Source organism: Solanum lycopersicum, chromosome 4 (genome assembly GCF_036512215.1).
Source record: "Solanum lycopersicum chromosome 4, SLM_r2.1".
In the NCBI taxonomy this organism is placed as follows: Eukaryota; Viridiplantae; Streptophyta; class Magnoliopsida; order Solanales; family Solanaceae; genus Solanum; species Solanum lycopersicum.
Window position 1 is genome coordinate 56,260,502 of NC_090803.1, and position 15,916 is coordinate 56,276,417.

At 29.7% G+C, this 15,916-nt stretch overlaps 2 protein-coding genes and 1 pseudogene across 2 annotated transcripts; 2 read left to right on the forward strand and 1 right to left on the reverse strand.

The window, feature by feature from the left end:
- Positions 1-79: 79 nt before the first annotated feature.
- On the forward strand, positions 80-2,991 carry LOC101249909 (cytochrome P450 CYP736A12). The gene is made up of 2 exons (XM_004237320.5): positions 80-951; positions 2,008-2,991. Exons 1-2 carry the CDS (start codon positions 265-267, stop codon positions 2,827-2,829), a joined length of 1,509 nt encoding a protein of 502 aa, XP_004237368.1. The 5' UTR covers positions 80-264; the 3' UTR covers positions 2,830-2,991.
- Positions 2,992-11,819: 8,828 nt separating this feature from the next.
- Positions 11,820-13,393, forward strand: LOC104646915 (uncharacterized). Its single transcript, XM_010321425.4, has one exon. The coding sequence runs from the start codon at positions 12,579-12,581 to the stop codon at positions 13,197-13,199; it is 621 nt and encodes a 206-aa protein (XP_010319727.1). The 5' UTR covers positions 11,820-12,578; the 3' UTR covers positions 13,200-13,393.
- An 834-nt stretch (positions 13,394-14,227) lies between these two features.
- On the reverse strand, positions 14,228-15,826 carry LOC104646914 (uncharacterized; annotated as a pseudogene).
- Positions 15,827-15,916: the final 90 nt, after the last annotated feature.

Consider the following 15,916-nt stretch of genomic DNA (forward strand, 5'->3'; position numbering starts at 1 on the left):
TTAGGAGGTGTAATACTCATTAAGTAACTTATTAATAGCAATATATATATCTATATACACACATAATATTATTGTGTAAAAAGAAATAATCTAAAGCCTCATTTTTTAAAATAAAAAATATATCTATTTTTCTCATTATTGAGACATGCGTACGAAAGATTCTCATTTTTATATATATATATATATATATTGATTTCCTCAACATCTTCACGGCCGGTTCTCGCATAGCTTCCAATTTTATTTTTCTAATTCCGAAACTATCCAATGTTATCATCCATTTATGTTGTCGTAGCCTTTTTTTCATTTCTCATCTCTCTTCTCTTCTACTTCATCCACTTCCGATGGACTCCGGAAAAACTTCACCGGAAACTTCCACCAGGTCCACGAGGTATTCCGATAATCGGAAATCTCCACATATTAGGTACCCTCCCTCACCGTACCCTCTACAACCTCTCCAAAACCTACGGTCCAATAATGTTCCTAAAACTCGGCAACATTCCAACGGTGATTATTTCATCGCCGGAAACCGCCGAGCTCGTACTGAGAACTCACGACGCAGCTTTCGCAAGCCGGCCGAAGCTGAAAGCGATACATTACATGAGTGACGGTACTAAGGGTTTAGCGTTTGCAGCTTACGGTCCACAGTGGCGCAATAATCGTAAGTTTTGTACTCAGGAGCTGCTCACGGCGGAGAAAATCGGGTATTCAGCCGGGATGAGGAAGGAGGAAATCGGGGTTTTGGTGGATGAAGTGAAGGGATTTGGGGGTGAATTGGTGAATTTGGGGAAGAAGATTGGGGATTTAATTGGGAATATGACTTATCGAATGTTATTTGGGGATGGGAATAGTGAGAGATTTGATTTGGAGAATATTGTAAAGGAGATGGTAAGATTGGCTGGAATTTTTAATGTTGCTGATTATGTGCCTTTTCTTGAGCCATTTGATATTCAGGTATGTTTTCTATGGTTTTTTTTATCATCGAAAACACTTTTTTGAATTTGATCCAAAATATTAGTTTCGTATTGACAATATTAAAAACATACTAATTAAACTTAGGCTAATTCTTTAACTTTGTCTCATTTTATATTTAAGTCCTTCTACTTTGAGTATCAACAATTTTAAGTTGTATAAAATTGAAAAGATAGATATATACGTCCTATGTGGCAGCGTACATGGCGATTTGCGTCTTACATGGTGCCCTATGTGTATTGTGCCACATAGGATTAATGTGTCAACTTGTTCAACTTTATACAAGTTTAAGTGTCTATATGTGCACACCATAAGTTGGAGGGTATAATCATGCCTAAACTTAGATATACTTTTCTCTTGTAGGTGCATAATATTCTTAATAAAAAATGAGAGAACCGTTAAAAGTAGCTTAAAACTTGACGAAATTTAGGAGTATATTTTATTTATGTTACAAGATTGGAGGGTGAATTTGAGTTCAGTTAGTTAAGTAATGGAGTACTTCTACGACTATCAATAGTTAGAAGATGAAACTAATTATTCGTGCTACTTTTCTCTAAATAAAATGGTTAATTTTACTAATTTACCTTTTAGCTACATTGATGAGCATCACAATAATTTATCCTAGCATATGACATATGAATGAATATTAATTGGATTGGCTACAAAATAATTAATGAACTATTGATTAAACATGATTGAAAATTACTATTCTATTGACTAGATTTTTCATGAGTCATTTTGGACTATACATTAGCCCAATTTTTATGGACTAAAGTGGGCTAGGTTGAGATAGATTGAGATAATAAATGAGTGGATTAATAATTGATTCAAACTTGGATGAGTTAGACGATTTACATATTCATGGACTAATTTTGTCACCTTGAGATAGCTCTACTTAAGTGTCATGCATACACAAATACGGGTTGTACTGGTGCATAAATGAGACTACTTCGTCCATAGCTAGAGGTCTCGAGATTAAACGTTTATGTAATATATTTTGGTCATACACGTGTGATTTATGAAACCATGGATGTTCAGGGCTTGAATAAGCAGTTGAAAGAAGCAGGAAAGCGTGTTCAAGAAGTATTTGATACCATAATCAATGAGCATGAACAAGATGCTAGGAACTACACTCACAAGAGCAAAAACAAGGATCTTGTTGATATCATGTTGTCATATCAAGACAATCCGAACTCATCCTACTCGATTGATCGTGCAACCATGAAAGCTATCCTTTCTGACATGATCGTTGGAGCCATCGATACTTCACACACTTGGATAGAATGGGTGTTTGCAGAAATCATCAAGCATCCAACAGTAATGAACAAACTCCAAGACGAGTTGACTTCTATTGTAGGACTTGATAGAATGGTTGAGGAAGATGACTTACTTAAGTTGGAATACTTAGAACTAGTGCTCAAGGAGACATTCAGGTTACATCCTGTAGCGCCTCTTTTAGTTCCTCGAGAATCAATAGAAGACGTTGTGATAAGTGAATGTTACATACCAAAAGGATCACGAGTTATGATAAATTGTTGGGCGTTAGGACATGATCCTAATATATGGTCGGATAATGTAGAAGAATTTATTCCTGAGAGATTTATTGGTAAGAAGAAGACGGATCTTCGTGGACATGATTTTCATTTACTACCATTTGGATATGGGAGAAGAAGTTGTCCAGGAATAAATCTGGGGTTGATTACAGTGAAGTTGATAGTTGCACAATTAGTACATTGCTTCAATTGGGATTTGCCTGATGGCATATTTCCTGTTGATTTGGACATGACTGAAAAGTTTGGTTTGGCAGCTCCAAGGGCTCAAGATTTGCTTGTTATTCCTACTTACCGTCTACTCTGTTAAAACTTTATGCATCCTACTTTGTTCTTTTAAAAATATATTTCTATCAAATCCTCATGTACAACACTTGTGAATAACATGTATATCATGCATAGAAAAATATGTGTGATATACATGACATATACATATAAATCAAATCTTCTCTAATAAAAATAAGCTTAAATAGCTCATTGAGTCAGTTTTCTTTTTAAATCTAATCTAAAATTGCTAAATTATTTACTGTTTTCTTTTTCGACACCCTCAGTTCCCTTTTTGTCAGTCCCACTCACTCTTTGTTATATGATGACTAATTGAACGGCTAGTACAATTATCTCTACTTACTTTTTGTCATCCTCCACTTTCCTAGTTACACTACATTTTGATACACAAGTATAGATTATATATACACATATCGACAAATTATATATTTTGTTATATAAATCTATTGAATGAGTGGATTATATGTTTAGTTAATACATGAATTACTTACATTAATATATGCATATTTTCTAGTTTTAATGAATCATTTAGGATAAAAATATATCTATTAATTTGGGCATTTAATATTGATTTTTGGAGTGGTTTCTCAACCTACAATTAAAAGACGCTCCAAGACATTTTGATTAACATGATCTTTACATTATATCCTTCATATCTCTTGTATTTGTCTCTTGTTTTATACGCCTCATATTTTATAACACGTTTAGCATAAGATTCTAGTTGAGATTGAGTTTTTATTTTTTCTTTAGCTCATGTTTTGATTGATCTCATTATGAGAATCGAAAAGGGATAATAATAACTACGGCAATCAAGAATATTCTATGCATAAAATCATGTACGTATTTTCTAGAATCTTTTATTTTATGATTTAGAAACAAGTTTTAACCAATACTCTACAAAGAACCAAAGACATAAACTCCAACTGGTTAAATATTCGGTACTCCATCAAATTTCTTAAAGGGAGAAGGTATAAAGTTTGAGTATCATTTTGATAACGTAAATTTTGAGTGTAAGTTTTACATTTTTCCTTATTATAGTCACTTATATTGACGAAGGCAATAGTTGACAAAAGTGAATTTTATTTAAATATTTTTGAAAGACTTAAAAGGGTGAGTCATATCGTACTTCAGTCTATTAAATCATAGTCAAGTGTAAGACGATAAATTCAATTCGCATCACACTAAAAAAAAAAGTAATACATCAGGTTATAATTCATTCAGAACCCCATAAATACAAATGAACTATGTAATCCTATCAAATATAACATACTGGACTTAATAGAAATACTAAAACTTTCATAGGTGGTCATCTCAATAAAAAATGGATCCCAAACTCCGATCTCCATTTTAGCAAAAAGTCACAACTGGGTACCTGAATCAAATGTTTATCTAGACCACAATCGATATTTCAAAGATAATGGAACTATCAAAATTATATTCTGAGACAATCTATCAATTTTTTTAATTAAAGTCAAATACATAAATTTGCATAAAAATCAGATGAACTGGTCGATGACATTTGTCCCAAATAGTCAAAAATGGCTTTGGACAACTATAGGAAAATTCTAAACATTAAATTTAAGAAGAACTGAAAAAAATGACCTAAAAGGATCATTACATATATTTACATCTCATTTCAAATTATTTTATTTTTCAACTGTAATAATGTTTTCATCAACAACAAATATATATATATATATATATATATATATATATATATATATATATATATATATATATATATATATAATTACTTTACTATTTCAGCCCCTTAGAGTTCATTATTGCAACGTACTGCAGCTGCAATTGGTATGCTCCACAAGATTAAACCTAATCACTAATAAAATGAAAAACCATCAAAAATTTCTAATTGATTTATTTTTTTTTTTTTAAAAAATAACAGGTTAATCAAAGGTTATTTGACTAAGTTTTGGACTTTGCATTGCAGCATATATAAAGCATACTAAGTAGGTAATTTTGTGCTTTTAGTCCATCAAATATTGATAATTTTGATTTTCGTTATTTTAATTTACTATAAAATATATTTAACCTTTATGCTTTTAAGTCCTCAAATATTGATAATTTTGATGTTGGTTGACCTACAATTAATTGATAAATATGCACTTTTATTTGAGTCCCTCATAATGTGAATCTTCCACAGATGTAACAAATTATTAAGTACTAAACTATTTCACTATCATTGTGCTATATTAAAAATGTATTGTTATTCAATACACGAGCTTAAAAGAGTTGGAAAATAGAAATAGTCTAAAGTACACCACATATTTATTTACTATACAAACTAGCAAAAACACATATTTTAATTAATTGAAGTTTAATATGCCTAACCAAATATAATATTAATGTAGCTGCCGACACTGTAATTGTCCAGCTACATTGTTTATTAAACTTACTATTACTTAAAAATGAAATAGATTTATATGAAATATTCAAATGTTTTAGGTGATTTAAGAGTCTTTCCTTTTGAATTAGAAACTATTTTTTCTAACCATTTTTTCCATCTGAAATATTGACAAATGATAGCAAATGAAATATAAAGAGGGACCTCTATTTGACCATTTTAATTGCTTATTCATTCACTTTCTTTTAGTCAATTGTTTTTGTATTTTTTTTTTAATAATCAGTCAGTATTTGTTAATTACAGGACTGATTATAGTCTTAATTCTTGGTAATTAAAAATAAAATTGTTCAACATGTAGGGTCACAACGGATTTTACGAAAAATTGAAAAATTCGAACTGATCCGAAATAATTTGTTTTTTTTTTTCGATTTTGGTTCTTCATTTTTTCAGCTTGATTTTGGTGTTTTTTTTTTTTGAAAACTTGGTTCTTTGCTGCGGTGTTTGGGTAAGGGAGAAAAACCAAAATTATATTAAATAAATTTTAAAATTATATTTTGTTACAAATATTAAAGTGTGGATGTCCACTACACCAAGAAGTTACTCACTCATTATCTCCACTATTTTTCTCATTATGAAGATGATCGTAACCTCCACATTTGTAACCATTATTTTTGTAATTTATCACTTTCATAACATCCCCATTATATTTATGTTAATTCATGTTTATGACTAACCTTTTGTATGTCTCTGTGTTACACTATAAATAGAGGCATAAGAGTTTATATTGTATACACTTGAAGATCTGATGAATACTTTGATGAATAAGAAAAACTCTCATCTCTTGTCTCCCTATTTCTATTGTTTTCATCTTCTATATCTCTTGTCTTATATTCTTCTTTTCTTTATCTTTATATTGTTAGTTTGGTTTAGTTTTATAACACGTTATCAACACGAGTTGCTCATTCTCCGTCAAGAATCAATGGTAGGTGATTTTGATGAATTATCCTAGTAATTTTTTGGTTGCATGGTACATATATTGGACCTTAAACTTGGTTTCAAATTTTAACTTTGACCTCCCACTTTCATAATGTACAAACAAGCACTTTAACTATCCAACTTTTAAATAAATAAACACATGAGTCCTACATGGCAAAATACAATATACTTAGGACACCACGTAGGACGAAAAATGACATGTAGGATGATAGGTAGGACACGTGTGTCTATTTGTTCAACTTTATACAAGTTTAAATGTCTATTTGTGCATACCTAAAAATTGAAGGGCATAAATGTGATTCAAAGCCAAGTTAAATATCATATTTATGTATTATGCCTATTATTTGTACTAACAAAGCTTGTTTTGTAGTTATTCTAAAATGATTAATAAATTATAATAATCTTCATAACAATGTTGAGAGGGACTATTAAAATATTGAAATTTATATTAAGTTAAGACTTTTATATGATTCTAATATGTTGCTTAAATTAATTGATTTTGTTCATTTTTCTTGTATATTAAGTAAAGTTCAAATTATATTTATGATTTTCGATAATTGTTTTTTTGTAATGCATTTGGTTTATTAAGACATTGGTTGTGAGTAAGACGGTGAATTCAGATTTCACCGCACCAAATAGGTAAAACATCGAGTTAAAGTCTTGGTGCATCATGATAATAAGAAGTTGAGTTCAAGTCTTATTGATTTATGACTAAAGGTGTCTTTATATAGGTAAGACATTGAGTCTAAGTCCTAATGCACTATAGTGATGATATGATGATGACTAACATAAAGTTTTATACTTTTGACTGAAAGTCATGAAATTTATCCAATTAATTTACTTCATTCTCTTATGTGAATGTGATAGCGGTGTATTAATTTGTTTGAAAAATGACAAGTGATTGAATGTATGAAGATGAGTATCGTAAAATATTAATGGTCATAATCATTGTGGTAATTAAAAGATGTAGCTTGTAAAGTTCAATTCAATGTATATTGTTATTAGAGGTCTTGTGAATGCATTCAACAGTTGTCTAGGATTTAGCGCAATCACTGTGAATCCAACCCGTAGACCTTTTAGACTTGTGATACATTATCAAATGCAATCTGTTTTTGTCTCGCAACCTTCTACACCATAACCTATAAATTTGAAAATTATAGACGATTTAGACTTGTGATACACTACTAAATGGACAGTTGAAGTTCTGATAGGAAACTCTACGACCAGCATTTTCTTGTCGCAATAAACTATTTGGGACCAGATTTTGACTTTTTAGAACTAGATTTTCCTTCCTTAGAGGGTGTTTTTCTTGTAGGGTTATGTGATCTTCCCATCCATATTCTTATGCAAAATGAACATCCAAAATTTACTAGCTAGTGAGCATGATGCCTATTTTTTTTAATTTGGTTAAATTAAATGTCTAGGTTTTCCTCATTCTAAAAATGACATTAACTTTCCTAGAAATATATGCAGCGGACCTCACACATGAATACTTATTTCCATCTAAAGGCAACCTCATCATAAATCAAACCTAATATGTTTAAATGATATTATTTATGCGTTTTAATTTATTTATCTTATTCTTTTAATTTATTTTGAGGAATAATGTTTCTTTGGTTTTGATCAACTTTTTGATTGTAAGTTGCAAGTCCCAACAAGGCATATTTAATACTATAAACCTAAATAACATGATTTTGATATATTTTTAAACTTTTTAAAATTATATCACATTAAAATTAGACGAATAAATTAAAATAAAGAAAAATGTTTCGTCGTGAAAAGGCAAGGTCATGTGGACTTGGCCAAAAGTAACACCACAAAAAGTTTTGGCAGATGAACATCATTATCTGCAATAACTAGTTTTGGATCAAATTGTGGAAATAAGAGTTGGATTTTAGCAACTTGCACATATGATGCTAAAAAATGGCTTTTTTGAAAACTTTGGTCTATACAATTAGTGGGGCAAACTCTCTAGCTACGTGAAACATAATCAATCACATGTCAATTTGACCATATAAAAAGTTTCAAATAATTAATAATTATGTATGTATACATAGGATGTAAATCTAAGCCATGATTCATGAATATGTCCTGTGTATACTCAGTCAATTGAGAATTCCTTCTAATTTTTTTATTCCTTAGCTACAAGTTCAAAGTATTTTGATCTTTAGATTAGCTTAAAAGCTACATTAAAGGTAATTTGTATAAATATTTATAATTGAAATGAAATTATTATCACCTAATTAATGAAATGATTCATGAAAAATATTTACCTAGCGCTTTAATGTTTTGACGAGAAATGCGGTAGTTTGGTAAAGTTATTTTCCACCGCTATTCTGTTGACTTTTTAATTATTTCTAAGTTATTCTCGTAGAAAAATATAAAGCAGTTAAGCATCGGAATTAAAAAAAAAAAGAAACATAAATCTGAAGAAAAAATACACTAACAATTTTCTCGAATTTTGATTAATTTACGTATTATGGACTGTAAAAAAAAAAAGGTTTTAGTAATTTACTTAATATAGACCAGAGGGAGTGCTATACTAGATTCAATTGAACCCTTTTACTTCTACTTATTTCCACATTAAGTATTAATAATTTGCTATTAATTAGATTGATATCAGTTATTTACACTATTTAATTTAATATATTAGTAATAACAAATTTTTGTATAACTTCAATAGAAAATATTTATTTATAGACACTTTAGTTGAAAAATGAGAAATGTTATGAGAAAAATGTTGCGAAGAAACCATTTGTATTGCATTATTAATACGTGAAAATCCATTGTTACACACTTCAATATACTTATAACTAATGCAAAAATTAAATTATATATTGATTAAAAAAATATGTCAAACAAAATATTAATAGTATATCAAGCTATCCTTAAATTAAAATGAATATGATCACGTCACGTTGAAATTGAACCACACCCTTAGGAAAGATAAATAAAATATATCTAAGTATAAATACATCCCAATTTGCCAATAGGACACGCCACGATTTTTATAATGGAAAATGAAAAACGAGGAAAGTTAAACAATTTGTTTCAATGTAATAGCAGCCTAATCTTTTGTCTTATATATATGGAAATTAGTATAAAATTAAATTAATTAGCCTATAAAATGTTTTATTAGTCATTGATTGAAAGAATACATGATGTTTTCTTATCAACACCAACCCTATTCCAACCTTTTTAATAAAAATAAAAAAGAAAGAAATTTCACACATCAAATTGTCACGTGTCATATATATATATATATATATATATATATATATATATATATATATATATATATATATATATATATATATAATATAATATAGTATAAAATAATAAAAATAGACAAAATTAAAAAGTTTTTCTGTTAATTCTTGATGATTTCCTTTACCTTGGACTAATTTATTTGAACTAATTTATCTTAGTATTTATTGTCAAGTCTTATACACTCACATAAGTTGTTTTTGAAAAGGTGTTCCATGTTATAATATACAAGTTGGACATGATAAATATTTAGGAGCTAATTTAATGAAAAATATTGATCGTTGATAAATTGTTCAAGAAAATAAATCATTTATCAATTTTCATGTATTATAGAGTTCTGTATTTTTATCCTACTCATATATAGATTTTTTGATATCCATAGTTGATTCTATATATAAAATCCTTTTATTTTATGTTTTCTAATTCTTAGTCATGTTTTTCTAATTTAGGGTAAATACAGTAGTTATGTATTGACTCCAATCCAAATTGAAATAACAAAAAATCTATAAATGTTATATTTAGAATACCATTGTGTGACATTTATTTTTTTGAGGTTTGAAATGAGAGATATTAACGAATAAATGTAATCCCTTCTCAAAACTAATAATTTCCTGTGTAATTAAAAAAGACAAAACTAGTGGATTCTAAATAATAATAATAATAATAATAATAATAATGATAGTAATAACAATAATAATAATGTTACTTAACCAATTTTCAACATTCACTCATTTCTTTTCTCTTTGTCTGTGATCAAGAAATCAATGAAAATCAAGTTGCCCATTGTCTTGTTAGAGCATTTCATGTTTCTATATCTGGTGCGATAGAGTGTGATAACTTTGTATCTCTCATTATTGATGAACTCATTTTTTATTTGAATAATACATGATGATAAAATAATTAATTAAATAAACATTAACATTAAATTAATATTGTCTCAAAGATTCCCACGGTTTGCATTCGGGAAGACTCTTGAAACTTAAAATAGTATTCTCTACGTTCTAATCCTTAATTAGAATTATATAATTAAGTATTTTAATTTTAACTGTGAACTTCAATAAAAAAAAATCAATAATAGAATTCTTATATTTAAATATTACATAAATAATATTATGATAAGCTACAATAATGTATACATCATATAAAATATTGAAAAGATGCGTGACAAGATTGAGGTCCAAAAAACAAAATCCCCTCTGACCCTCAATTTTTAAAATAATGCTATAAAAAGAGAGGTGTACTTCCTTTGGTTTATTTTTATATATTCATTTTGGACTTTATAATTTTTTTTTAAGAAAAAACGATTAATATAAATAATGTTTATTATAAAATCTACATTAATTGATATTTAATTTTGTATTTTTCTAAAATATTTAGGATCAAATAATTAGAATTAATGATAAAATATTTTGAAAATAATTCTCATGATATATTAAAAATACAATATATAAATAAAAATAATATTTGAAATATAATGAACCAATAAAAAGTATGAGAGAAAGTAAATAAGAGCAGACCAATGGATAAGTAACTATTTATCATATATGATATATTTTGACAAAAGATGCTGACTTTATCTATTTTCAATTATTTCGAATAAAAACTACACAAACTAAATACCTACATCTTTCTTTTTAATTAATTCTAAAGGAAGATCTTCTTGTAACTTTTATTTTAGTAAATTCTATATCTTATCTTTGTTTAGTAACAGTTATTTAATAATATTTGTCCAATTTAAAAAATTAAGAGATAATTTATTTTTTATGTTTATTTTATTGTGACTATTAAATACTATTATTTATCATATAACACAATTTTAAAAACATTACATCAAATAAAGTCAAAGGATAATATAGTAATATTACCTCTATTATTATTACTTCTTACAAAACGTGTCAACTGAATAGTGAATAAATATTATTGAACAACGAGATTATATATTCCATTCGTTTAAAAAAAAATGACCTCCTTTCATTTTTAGTATGTTTCAAAAAGAATGACCTCTTTATTTTTTTGGTAACAACTTTCCACGTAGCATGTTTAAGGCCGTAAGATCAAAGGGCAATTTTGTACATTTGATCAAACTTTAATTTAAGATCACAAGATTCAAAAGTCTTCTTTATACTCTTAAACTCTGTGTCAAGTCAAACTAGGTCATTTTTTGTGAAACGGTGAGAGTATTTACTTTAAGATTACATAATTCAAAAGTTCTTTTTTTTGTTGCATAGTGGGATTATATATTTAATTTAATATTATTACATTGTTCAAAAGTTCCTTTTTTTAGATATTGTCTCAAATCCGAATCAAACAAATAAATTGAGTAAAAAAGAACAGTACTCCCTCCATCTTTTTTAGTTGTCATATTACGTTTTTCGTAAACTAATTTTCAAACTTATAATTATATTAATTTGATGTTTTGAACTAATAATTTAGATATTAAAGAAGCTTAATAGCTTAGTTGATTAATTATCTGAATTTCCACCTTATTGGTGATAGTTCAATTCGTGATTGTAATCCTTTCCCCATTCCATCCCCATCCCAAACCAAAAAAAATATTTAGATATTTAAAACTCTAAAAAAAAGTATTCTAAATTACAATTTTTTTGTATATCAATCTTATGAAAATACATCATAAAATGGTAGTCAAAGTTCTTATTGTTTGACTCTAAAAAGAAAATTAACACAACTAAAAAAAATATATCATATAATATTAATCAAATTTTTTATCGTTTAACTCTAAAAACTTCTTCGCAAACTTGGAAAAAAAAAAAAAGCACGACATGTATATATATTTTTAAGTTAATTACTTTTTTCTCACACGCAAAATACAAGCTAAATATCAAGGCATTATACAGATCACAGTCACAAAATTTAGGTTCGATAACTTGACAGCCGACGTTACTGACCAGTGACCACCGACCTACCCCTTAAGTCATTTTGAAACTTAGGCAAAAAATAAAAAATAAAAAATTAATACCAAAACTCCTTTAATTAATTTTCTATGACTCCCTCAAAGTCAACCTTACTTTTTCAAACTTCAATCTATATATATAAACAAAAACAAAACCATATTCCAAACTCACACAAACACACACAAAAAAAAAATTTCCTCCTTCGATCCATATATTTATTTATCAATTCCTCCAAAAATGGGCAATGGATGTTACACATCAAATTTATCAACAATCAAGGTTATATTTCACGATGGAACGACGAGGATGGTGATCGGAAAAAAGCTAGCTGGAGAGATAATGTTTGAGTACCCCGATTGCATGATATGTCATGCGGACTCATTTTTCATTGGTCAACCAATTCCATCGTTAGGTATCGACGATAAGTTAAAAAATAACGATACGTACTTTGTTCTTCCACTTGATTCCTTCACAAACAAAGTGCTTTCGGCTTCTTCTCTAGCTACCTTAGGTAGTAATAATAGCAATGATAATAACAAAAGAGGTCATGTTAACTTCAAGAATCCTGCTTTTGAATATATAAAGGGATCAAATGGTAGGGTTTTGATTAAAGTCGCGCCGGAGTTTATGATCAAGTTACTTCAAAGAGGAAATAAGGAGGAAGATGAGGATTGTGGATCTACTAGTAGTACGAGCCCTAATTTTTTGTGTAGCACACCTGAGTTGAGGAAGCATTACGAACAATTGGTTGGTGCAAAAGGGCAAATATGGTCACCTAAATTAGATACTATTTCTGAATATAAGATTAGGTATTCACCTTGTAGATTGATTGGATTGGAATGGAGAGAGAAAGAATAGTTTTTTTTTTTTTGTTAAATTGTGATATAATTAGACTCTTTTTAATTTATTCCTTTTGTTTTCCTTTTAATTTTAGAAGTAAAAGGTTGATTTTGCATCAATTCTCAGCAAAATCTCAAAATTGTAATTGTCTCTAAGGCTGTACAAAGCAATATTTATTCATTTATATATATATATCATGTTAGTTTTTCAAAGTGAAATATTAATGCATCAAAAAAAAAAAAAGTAAAAATATCAAAATTACCCTTTTACTATTTGAAATAGAGTAAAATATATCCTTCAACATTTTTTTTGATACTAAACTATCTTTTCTGTCTTACTATTGGATCACTTCTGTCCTTCCATTTAATGGAATAAGATGTGACATTCAATGGTTTTGGGAGTGTGGTAACGAAGGAGAAGAGAGGAAAGGTGTGGCGGGGATGGGCGAATGTTGGGGCGAAATTATTGTTTATAGAGTTGATGGTGGAAGTGAAAGGGGGAGATTGGATCATTTAGGGTGTGTTTGGTACGAAGCAACATGTTTTCCTAGAAAACGTTTTTCTGAAAAACAAGTAGATTTTGAATTTATTTTCTCATGTTTGGTTGGTGAGTAGAAAATATTTTTCGGAAATGATTTTTAGTGATTGATTTATGAATGAAAAATATTTTTGAGGAACATCTCTTATTTTTACTAGAGTAGAAAATAATTTATGAAATTGAAAATATTTTTTAAAAACAATTTTTTTGGGGTGGGATGGTGGGGGGGGGGGGGTAGTGGGGGCAGGCAGGGGGAGAGGATAGGAGTGAAAAAATAAAAATTTGAAGTTGATAGTATTTTTAAAATGCAAAATTAATTTTTTGAGGGGTTGTGGTTGTGGGTGGGGGTGGGGGCTGGTAGGGGTGGGTAGGGGGTCTGGCCGGGGGAGGTAGGAGTTTAAAAATAAAAATTTGAAGTTGAAAAAATTATTAAAAAGCAAAATTAATTTTTTGGGGAGGCAGTGGGGTTGGGGGAGGGGGGCTGGGGGGAGGCGGGTCAGGGATCGGGTGAAAAAATAAAATTTTAATACAAATACGAATTGTCTCTTCGCAAAAACTGTTATAATATAGATCCCCTTTCTCTTGATACCTCCATCACAAGCATGTTACTAGCGGTTGATCAATAAGATATCAAAAGGGCCTGAAAAAAATGTAATAGGCTGCTAGTCTAGGCTTGTACCACTTCTTCAAGCTCCTCCTCTTCATTCATAATATCAACAAACATCACTATAGATATCAGGTGATGTTCGAGCTAACTTCAACCATTTCATCGAATACCTATCACCTTCCTAGCTAGCTTCTGTTATGACTTGATCCCAAAATCACTAGCTTCAGATTCGTTGTCATCAGCAACTTCAGATTCATCACCATCACTTGCTTTACAAATGAACCTCTGTTGTGTCCATTTATTGAGATCATCTACTTTCAGCTCATCATCACGGTTCACCCATTTGAGAACCAGATTACTCACAGATATTTCCTGACGTACAAACGTCTTCATTCCAGGGCAGTCGTCAATCTTCACTTCTCTAAGAAATGGAAATTTAAGAACATGCTTCGTGAGAAAGAAACGCCTCAACTTACACGTAGCCCTCCAAGCTGCAGCTCTTCCAATCAGGGGGAAATACGGGCTCATTAGTCATAATTTCTTTTCCTTGTTGTTCTTCTACTGTGATCACTTCTTCCGTTGATTGGCAGCCTGCTATATTCAGTATTCGGAGATTCAGAGCACATCTGGCCACCGATGGAGACATCAAGTTTCTCAATTTTCCACAATTCCTTACTTCTAATATTACAAGATTGCTGAAGTACGCAGTTGGAAGTTGGTAAGAGCATATAACAGTTATGCTGTTAGCCCAATGGATAGTTAGATCTTCAAGGCCGTGACAACAAACCTGCGAACATTGAAGGGATGAAGTAGAATGACATGAGAAAATAAATCAACATATTAGCTGTTACATATAATGAAAGAAGAATTTAGAATGAGAATCAGATTAGGAATTTGAAATTTATAGGTATGTCCAATGTCATCAAGTTAATATACAAGGAAATCTCTAGATATTAATAATACAGATAAAAAGTCGTTGCGCAAAAGCTATTAGGTTCATCTGAGCCCTTAGATTACAATAATGTAGATTCACATATTTTTGTTACCTCCGTCAACATATACAGATATCAGGTGACAAATAACTATCTGAAGATTACTACTACTATTTGCTTTTGTTAAAACGCTAAGAGAGCAGTATACCAGGGGTTTATTAATGCACGACACAAATATGTATAGTAATCAGTAATACAGCTAGTGGCAGAAGACAAACCTCAGAATTGAACATCGTTTTATCGAGATCATCTACTTTCACCTCATTGTCATTGTTCGCCCTTTTGAGACACGGTGTACTCACAGATCCGTGTTGGACAAACGTCTTCATTTCAGGGCAGTCATGAATCCTCACTACTCTTAGAAATGGAAATTCAAGACCACGTTTTGTCAGAAAGAAATGCCGCAGCTTAGGCAGTCCTTTAAGCTCCAGATCTTCCAACAGGGGAAAAAAAAACTCGTTAGTCATATCTTCTCCTTGTTGTTCCTCTTCTGTGATCACTTCTTCCATTGATTGCAGTCTTTCATCTCTAGTATTCGGAGATTCAAAGCACCTCTGGACACTGACGGAGACATCAAGTTTCTCAATTTAGCACAATTA